This window comes from Macrobrachium nipponense, chromosome 11 (assembly GCF_015104395.2).
Source record: "Macrobrachium nipponense isolate FS-2020 chromosome 11, ASM1510439v2, whole genome shotgun sequence".
Lineage (NCBI taxonomy): Eukaryota > Metazoa > Arthropoda > Malacostraca > Decapoda > Palaemonidae > Macrobrachium > Macrobrachium nipponense.
The window spans coordinates 22,089,858-22,099,857 of record NC_061087.1 but is presented as its reverse complement, the minus strand read 5'-3'; the positions used below and the strand labels follow the sequence as shown (position 1 = coordinate 22,099,857).

The window sequence follows — 10,000 nt, the reverse complement described above, 5'->3', positions numbered from 1 at the left end:
GAATTTTTTGAAACCTTTATGTATAAATTAACATTAAACTCTCCTGCGTCAATTTGCCTTTGCAGTCCATCGCCTATTTTGAAACCCGATCCCATTTTCAACCCTACTTTTTTTTTTTTCATTTGGGAGCCATGAGTCTGAGGCAGTCAAATTCCTACAACGATTTTTCTCTCTCCGTCGACTCTTTGCTGTTTTTTTTTCTTAGACGAAAAAAAGATGGCGTGAAAAAAATCATCTCCGGAGGAGTCTCACTTTTTCTTTACATTTTAACATTTTTCGTTTTTTTTTCTTTAGTCTTTTTATTTTCATTATTATAAAGTATTCGCCGACTTGGCTTCTCGCTGTGACGTGTCAGCATTTTTCTTTACATTTTTACGTTATCTTCTTTCTCATGTTTCAGGGTTTGTAATCATTGTGTAAATTATAAAGCCTTCACTGTATCGGTCTCTTCTTGTAATGCGTTCCATTTTCTTCATAAATGTATGTATTTTTATATCGATATTTCAGGTTTTGTAATTACTGTGTAACTTGTAAAGCCTTCTCTGTATCGGTTTCTTCTTGTAATGCATTCAGATTTATTCATTAATTTTTGTATTTTTATTACTGATAACTAAGACAAGTTGAGTCATGTGTACACAGTATACAGGACTGCGTCTATGATTTTACAATTATTAACTTATTTTTCAGAGACCAAATCCCGTTCTGTTTTGGAAATATATATTAAAAACGTTAAAATTTACCACAGTTTTTATTACATACTTCCAAAACGATTTTAATATTATTTCCAGAACACGACGGCATTTTGATTTATTCCTACAGCACGACACGTGCGAGTATTATTATATTTATTATTGGTTGGATATTGTGTTTCCTCGTAATATATTCTTTACTTATACAATTAAATCTTTCCAGTTTTAAAGGCACGATCTCTCCACTGTTGCATATTACAACAACGATAGACATAAATTTTTTTTAGTCGATGTATATAGATCACAAGTCAGTCATTTTCCATATTTTCAAGAATCTCTCTCTCTCTCTCTCTCTCTCTCTCTCTCTCTCTCTCTCTCTCTCTCTGTCTGCATCTTATGTTACTTGCAATCCATTTATTTTGAACTTTCTTCCAGTCTCCTCAGTTTTATCATAATCTCTCTCTCTCTCTCTCTCTCTCTCTCTCTCTCTCTCTCTCTCTCTCTGTGTTGTGTGTGTGTGTCTGTCTATGCATATCTCTGGTTTGCACTGTTCCCCTTTATGTCTTGCAGCATCTCGCTCTGCACCTCCTCTCTCTCTCTCTCTCTCTCTCTCTCTCTCTCTCTCTCTCCCCCTCGGCTCCTTCCCTTTGCCTCGGGGATAAACACACTCAAGTAAAGGGGAACTTGAGGCGCGGTGTCTCATTAAATTCTACTTCTTCCCCTCTCGTGAGTCCTTCTTTTCCCCTCATACGTAATTTTTTTTTTTTTTTATTCTTGCCCCTTATACGACTACGCTGTTTTCTCCCGTTTATAACTCACCATTTTACAGCTCTTTTTTCCCCCTCTTTTTCTCTTTTTTTTTATATTTCGCTTTTTTGTATATTATATATCGGCCAAGGAGTTTTCTTATTCGGTGTCAGTTTCCCCCCTTCTCTCTCTCTCTCTCTCTCTCTCTCTCTCTCTCTCTCTCTCTCTCTCTTTCTTCTCCTCTTTCTTACGCCATGTTGCTTCGATCTTTCCCTATTTCTGGCAGTCTCTCGCTCCTCTCTCTTCTCTCTTACGCCATGTTGCTTCGATCTCTCTCTCTCTCTCTCTCTCTCTCTCTCTCTCTCTCTCTCTCTCCACACGTATTCATATGCTCAATGATGTATATTATATATACGCGCACCTGCACACGTGTATATATATGTATATAAATGTATATACATGCACACTTCTATACAAAAGAATTTATTTTTTTGTGATTGATGGCTTACCATTTCCTGTATTTTTTCCCCCTGTTTGTGTGTGTGTTTATAATATATATATATAATATATATATATATATATATATATATATATTATATAGAAGAGGAGAGAGAGAGAGAGAGAGAGAGAGAGAGAGAGAGAGAGTTTGTTTCGTTTTTCCTCCTTTGATTTAAATTCATCTCTTTGGCCTGTCATGTAATATCTGCCTTGACTTGATTCTTAGCGTCTGAAATTATTCGGTCTTACTATCGCTCCGTCATTCTTCCAAGTTCGCCTTACCACCTAATCACTTGCGTGTCTTTCTGTCTGTCTGTCCGTATATATGTTATGTATTTCCGCTTTTACTTTTCTTCGTTATTCCTTTTCCATCGCGTTTTTTTTATCTTTCCCACTTCCCCCTCTCGCAGAAAATATACAAGAAGCTTCCTTCTTTTATTTCTTTAATGTTTTACTCTCTTTCTTTTATCCCATCTCCTCCTCTTTTTCAGTATTTCAGCCCCTTCTTTCTTCTTTATCTTCTCGTTCGTCTAGAGGAAATACGCAAGAATATGTATTTTTTTTACCTGCTATTATCTATTTTCCTTCCTCCCCTCCTTTTCTTGCTCTTTCATATTTCTTTTTCCCTTCTCCTCTATGTCAACGTTCGCATCATTATTTTTTTTTATGCCATTTATTTATTTTGTCTCCTTCGTTTTCTTCTTCCCTCTGATCATTCCCCTTCATTCCTTCTCTTCTGTGTCAACACTCGCGTTGTTAATTTTTTCCTTCTCACTTATTCTGCTCCTATTCTCCTTTCTCGTCTTCTCCCTGATTATTATTCGTCTTTACTCTCTCTTCTCTCTCCTCCTCCTCCTTCAGTATAATTTTACCCCTTTTACTTATTCTCTTTCCTATTCTCCTCTCTCGTCCTCTCTCTGATTATTCGTATTTATTCTCCTCATCATTTACCATTCTCCGTTGTCTCTCCTTTTTCTTCAGATTCTTTTACCCCTTTCTCCTTCTTCTCTTCTTCATAATTTCTCTTTCACCTTCTTTCCTCTTTCTCCTCTCCCTCTTTCTCCTCGCATTCTCTCTGATTATTCGTCTTTATTGTTTTCATCATTTACCATTCCCTACATTTATTCCTCATTGTCTCTCCTCTTTCTTCAGCTTCTCTTACCCCTTTCTTCTTCACTTCTTCCTCCTTCTCTTTCACCTTCTTTCCTCTTTCTCCTCTCCCTCTTTCTCCTCGCATTTTCTCTGATTATTCGTCTTTATTGTCTTCATCATTTACCACTCCCTCCATTTATTCCTCATTGTCTCTCCTCTTTCTTCAGCTTCTCTTACCCCTTTCTTCTTCTTCTTCTTCTTCTCTTCTTCCTCCTTTCCTTTCTCCTCTTCCTCTTTCTCCTCCTTCTCCTCCTCTTCCTCCTCGCCTAAAGAGGAACTGCGAGAGTGTATGTGTCCGTCTCATTAAATTCACTTGCCATGTTATTGTGTAGAATATAGTCGGAGGGCTCTGCTTAATTGGACCTGGGTGTTGTCGGAGGGGGGAGGTGGGGGAGGTGACACGGGGGGGAAAGGGGGGGGGGGAGTAGGTGAGTGGGATTGCCTGCTTTGAGGAGGGATTAGGGATTTCTCCTCGGGATTTAGCCCGGGATTTGTCTCATTAACGATGATCTTCCGTAAGGTTTAACGAAGTGAATTACGGCCTTGGGTGTTAATGCTTTCCTCCTCCGCCTCCGCCTCCGCCTCTCTCTCTCTCTCTCTCTCTCTCTCTCTCTCTCTCTCTCTCTCTCTCTCTCTCTTTGGCGTTCGAAGGCTGCTTGTAGCTGCTCTTAGCTTTAATGGGTCTACGAGCAAAGGACCTACGAGGATGAGTGGATGGAAGAAGAAGAAGAAGAAAAAGAAGAATAAGATAATAAGGAGAAGAATAAGAATAACAACAAAAACAACAATAACAATAATACATATAAAATGCTCTCGATGGCAGAAGAAGAAGAAATAGGCATCGACGACGATGAAGAAGAAGAGCAACAACAGCAACAACAACAAAAACAACAACAACAACAACACCAATAACAAATAGCAATTTATTCGAAAATACAGCTGCTTCGAAATTCCTATCTATTTGACGGTTGCAATTCGAGTTTTGTTTTTTCGTCGGAGGTTTCGAAAGAGAAAATTTTACAAATTCATCTTGAGACCTCAGAATTTTGTTGTTTTCTTGTTTCTTAGGCAGTAGTTTAATTTGAGGTTCATGGTTTGTCTATTTTAGAGTAAGTTTCGATTGTGGTTTTTGTTTATGATACATATATGCACGCGCACGCGTATATGGTCATATATATACATATGTATTTATGCACCTTTTAGTACCTTTAAACATGTCAATGATTATGTCTCCCTATTCCTGTTATGGAGTAAAAAAAAATACAAGCAAATACGTACGTATGATTACAATGCACACAGCGTACCGCGAAACATACGTACAATATAATTGCAGTGCTTACGGTGTAATGTGTAACATACGTTCAGTACATGTGATTACAGTGATTACGGTGTACTGTGTAACACGTACAATACATATAATTGCAGTGATTACAATGTACTGTGTAACATACTTACGGTACAAATGATTATATTGCTTACAGTGTACTGTAACGTACTTACACTGCATATGATTATATTGCTTATAGTGTACTGTAACATACGTACAGTACATATGACGCGTAATTACGGTGTAAGTGGCATCACCGTGGGTACTCACCGGAAATAGTCCTCCCTGCAGTAGAGGTGTCCGTGTTTGGCGAAGCACTTCTCCTCCAAGGGCTGGTGGCACTCCCAGCAGCGGAGGCAGTCGGAGTGCCACACGCCCTCCTGCGTCTTCGAGAACCACCTCTCGGTGATCCTGCCGCCGCAGCCCACGCAGATCACCTCCTCCTGCACGACGCTGTCCTCCTGACGATCCAGCATCTTCGGGTTGTCGGTGTTCTTATTCCCCTTCTTCCTGGGCGCTGCCGCCCCCCACCCGCCTCCTCCGCCGGTGGCGTCGTTCCCTTCTTCTTTTTCTCCTTCTTCTCCTTGGCCCTTCGCCGCCGCCGCCGCTGCCGAAGCTTCAATGAAGGACCAGCCTTCTTCTTCTTCGCGTCCTCCGGCCTTGAGGTCCTGCCCCTGGTCCTGCAACCTGCAGGGGGAGAAGAAGGCACAGGTCGTTTTATAAAAATCTCTCTCTCTCTCTCTTTATATATATATATATATATATATATATATATATAATAATATATATATATATTAATATATATAATATATATATATATATATATATATATATATATATATATATATATATATATGCAATACAAAAACACCGTATCGTGCTTCTAAGAAATCAATAGAAGGATCCTCAGTAATATCCTTGTTTATCCGGATAAATATATTGCCATAAACATATTTTTATCTGGATAAACAAGGATATTACTGTGGATCCTTTTATTGATATATATATATATTTATATATATATATATATATATATATTTATTATATAATTCGATAAGCACTTACATTAATGCCTACATGCATACGTAGTTGCCTTATGTTAGATACGTGGTATTTATTTAAATGGGTAAAAATGATTATTGATTATTCCAATGATTTACAATTTACAATACAATGGTTCTACTTGGGGGTAAACGTTCTTTATTTTTAAGGAATCGCCAAGAACTTAGATTCTACAGAAATAGCTTTCGCTGTATAAAGTTTATCACAACGAGTATGATATATTTAGAAAAATAAATAAAGAAATAAAAAGCTTAATTTATTGGTAACCTTTCTGAATGGCAGAGTACTTTGCATATTTAATTCCATATGATTTTCATCACATTTCGTCATCTCTGATTACGAACAGGGTATCAGTTATTACCTTCTTTTTGTATTTATTAATGATTTTGATGATTGGTATTGTAAGGTTAAAGTATACTGTATTTTTTTGTGCTTTTATTAATTAATTTTGCTTTTTTTCCCTCTGGCAGAATAATGTGTTTCTCTGAATTCGGCAACTACGTACAGCAGCCACTAAAGACAGAGAAAAGATCCAAGATGCTTGCAGGCGTAGGTGGAAAGTACAATGTAAGTATATAAACCAGAATTTTAAGTTTGATATTCCCTTTTTTTTGGTGGGGGGGGGGGGGGGGGGGTTGATTCTACTTTTACTTCATACTAGACTAAAGCAACGTAGATCAGGAAGGTGGGTTTCATGTATTTGTTTGTTTGTTTGTTTAGTTATTTATTTTTCATACCAGGAAGAAGATTTCTAAACGCAAATGTTATTAATTGTGAGATTAAACAATGCGGCGCAGTGGGTATTTTTCAACTTATTTGTATTTAGCTCTTAATTAATTAATTAGTTTATCAATTGATTGACTGATTGATTTATGCATTTATTAATACCAGGATGTGGCTTTCGAAACGCTACAGTTATTTTATGGTGAAATTACTCTGTATGAAATGCTGCGCCGTGCGTATTTTTCCATACGCATCTTAGGTCAAATTGGCATACGCAGATACATACGAGAAGCTGTTATAATATACTGCTGTTATGTTCTTCCCTTGGGATGCTGGGTTCTCGGGGTACCTATTATCGGTGAGTGTTAATAACCACCTATATTGTGAATTAAGTGGCGCGCTGTGGATGTTAATAAAAGTTCTTTGCGCTGGTCTTCCGGGCCTCAGCTGCATTACTTTTTTTTTTTATTTTTTTTTTTTTTTTTATTCGCTTCGTTCTTTCTGTGTTTTTCCTTATAAGCTGTCCGTCTTCTTTAACTTTACCTTCTTCCAATGTTGTTTTTTTTATTTTACGAAGAAATCGTTCTTACGCTTCTAATGTACTACGTCCTGTTAACCTCCCCCCCCCCCCTCCCCCAAAGGACGCCATTACACCACTCGCACCTAAGGAAAGCGTCGATGACCTTTGCCTCTGCGACGCCAGTGTGTGGTCCATAAATCACTCGCACCTGAGAAATATGCATAGAGTACGAGGTACTAAACAGTACATTAGCTTCTGAGCTACGGCCGCGGTCAGGCGAATGGATTTTGAAATATATAGGATATTAAATGTTAATTGGGCGCGATGTACGGTCCTACAGGAACTACAAGGAGAGGAGGGATGTGGTAGTTATGTTAATGCGTTTTGATAGAGGGGAATAATTACTATATAAAATTTACAAGGCAAAGTAGGGAGAGCATTTGTTCTTAGGCAGTCAGATTGTCGTTTGTATTTTTCGCGGAGATTCAGACTGGTATATCCTTAGAAAGAACTTAATGATCATTTTAGACTGTAATTTCTTTTCAAAGACTATAATTCAAGTCTGTGCATCTAGAAAAAAAAGTGACAATCGTACTGTTATGTACTTTTATATACTGTAATTCAAATCTGTGTGCCTGTAGAAAAAACGTAATGATACTCGAACAATTATTTATTTCTAGTAACTGTAATTCAAACTTGCGTATCTGTAGATAAAAAAAAAACGTAATGATAAATCGTGCTTTTTGGGACTGTAATTCAAATCTGTATATCTATAGAAAAAAATATTGATAATCGAACAATTATTTATTTTGAGTAACTAATGCAATCATGCGTAATAATAATCGAACACTTATTCATTCTAGTAATTATAATTCAGCCCTGCTTATCTGTAGACAAAAAAAAAAAAAAAAAAAAAAAAAAAAAAAACTAACTGATAACCTAACAGCCATTTTATTTTTAGGTGGAACTGTAATTCAAACGTGGTTGTCTGTGGATAAAAAAAAAACTTAATGATAACCGAATTATAATTTATTTTTGGTGACTATAATTCAAGTCTATAAAAGAAAAAAGCTTAATAGTAATCCAACTTTTATTCATTTTTAAGCGACTGTAATTCAAACCTATGTACCTATAATATATATATATATATATACAGATATATATATATATATATATATTTATGTATATATATATATATATATATACATATATATATATATATATATATATATATATATATAATATATATATATATATATATATATATTCTATATATATTATATATATATATATATCTAATAATATGTAGTATTATATATATATATACGAGCTACAATGTCCTTTAATAACTAATTCTCTCTACCCCGGAATTAATATATTTTCATATATGCTTAACCGAAGGTGGGGTAGGTAAAAGCTTCCACTGACGTCCTGAATTTGAATGGCTTCTTAGGTTCGCGCCTGGGACCAGGCAAATCTATTATCGTGTAAAAAATTCAAAAATTCCCCTTCGGTTAAGCATATATGAAAATATATTAATTCCGAGTAGAGCGAATTAGATAGTAAAGGACATTGTAGCTCGATGTATAATATATATATATATATATATATATATATATATATATATATATATATATATATGTGTGTGTGTGTGTGTGTGTGTGTGTGTGTGTGTATACACACATTATATATATATATATATATATATATATATATATATATATATAATATATATATATATATATATAATCGAACTGTCATTCACTTCTAGTGTCTGTAATTCAGAATTGTGTATCTGAAGAGTAGGAAACCGTAACGATAGATGCACTTAACAAAAAAAACAAAAAAATTAAAAACAAGCGCTTCCATATAAGTAACGCGAGACCACAAGATTTTTCTCGTTACAAGCTAAATGCAGATTCGACCGAGAGGAGAGAGTCACTATGCAAATATACTTTTTTTTTTTTTTTTTTTTTTTTTTTTTTGAGGGGGGGGGTTTTTTTCCGATGTTTTTTACGACGCCCCTCCAACTCGAGAATCCGCCATAAATTTTATTTTATTTGTTTATACTTATGCGCTGTTGAAGAGATAAGCTATCTACGGCTCCGTTGTGGCTACGGGATTATTTACTGCTTATTCTTAATTAAATGTGTAATTGAAACCTCCCCCCCATTTAGATGTGCGCAGTTGATAAGAGGGGTGAAATTGGGTGGGTGCGAATTTTTCGGCCGTTTCTTCTCGGTTGCTTTATATGGTAAAAAAAAAAAAGGTTTTTTTCCGATTCTTTATCGTCATTACAGATCAAGACACAGATATTGATTTATTATTATTATTATTATTCAGTAGATGAAACCTATTCTTAAGGACCGAGCCATCAGTGGCCACTGACTTGAAATTCAAGATTCCAAAGAATATGGTGTTCATTAGGAAGAAGGAAGAGGAAGTAAAGACAAAGATAGAAAGAAAAAACGTCGCTTATTAAAAAAGAAAAAATAAATTAATGAAAAGGTAAATAGAAAAAATGTATTAAAATGCAAGAAGAATAGTACGAAGTTTATTGGTGGTGAGAAGAGACTAGATATGTCTACCCTTTTAAAAAATGTTTTATTTTCAGTAGGCACAAAGTCCTCATAGCGAGAAGATTGCTTCAGTAATAAGATGCAAATGATGATGAATGAAGGCTATTAATGCTCAGCAGAGATTGGCTGTGTCTGCACCTTTAATGATTTATCTTAAGTAGGCACAAAGTCATTTTGATAAGATTACTTTAGTATTTAGATGCAGATGGATAATTTGCCATCAATACATTAACTCTCTCCAGAACTACGTATAAAATCCTGCTGGCATCTGCGAATTCTAAAACTTGTGGAATTCCAGAGACTGTTGAATTGCATGACGTCGTTTTGTATTCTCAAATATTCTGTATTCCAGAATGTTTCTGCTTCTCAGATGTAGAAGTTCCAAAAGATATTTTCTATTTATTGTTCCGGTAATTCCAGAATGTTGGTCGAACTAGTCAGATGTTTTTATGACCGATTCCTATGTCTGAATGAGCAAATATTTATTAGCATTTAGGCAGAATACATTTAAGCAAAATTATGGATCTCCTTCATTGGTTTTTATTTTTTATTTCTTTGACCTCTTGAAGCATTTCCAGTTGCTGTGGCCTCTGGAATTTCTTGAATCTGAGAAGCGTCCTGGAAATGTGACTTCATTCAGGTATCAAAATTCCTCAAGAAATCAACTGTGTCAAACATAATACACATTTCATTGGGTATGAAG

The 10,000-nt window shown here is 35.6% G+C and overlaps 1 protein-coding gene across 3 annotated transcripts in view; it reads right to left on the bottom strand.

The window, feature by feature from the left end:
* LOC135195627 (LIM/homeobox protein Lhx9-like) overlaps nucleotides 1-5,096 on the bottom strand; it is an 82,808-nt gene extending 77,712 nt beyond the window's left edge. For all 3 annotated transcript variants that reach the window (XM_064222011.1, XM_064222084.1, XM_064222168.1), the window contains exon 1: nucleotides 4,684-5,096. In XM_064222011.1, coding sequence (XP_064078081.1) covers nucleotides 4,684-4,889 — 206 coding nt within the window. In that variant the 5' untranslated portion in view covers nucleotides 4,890-5,096. The remainder of the gene's footprint in view (nucleotides 1-4,683) is intronic.
* Between the last annotated feature and the right edge of the window lie 4,904 nt (nucleotides 5,097-10,000).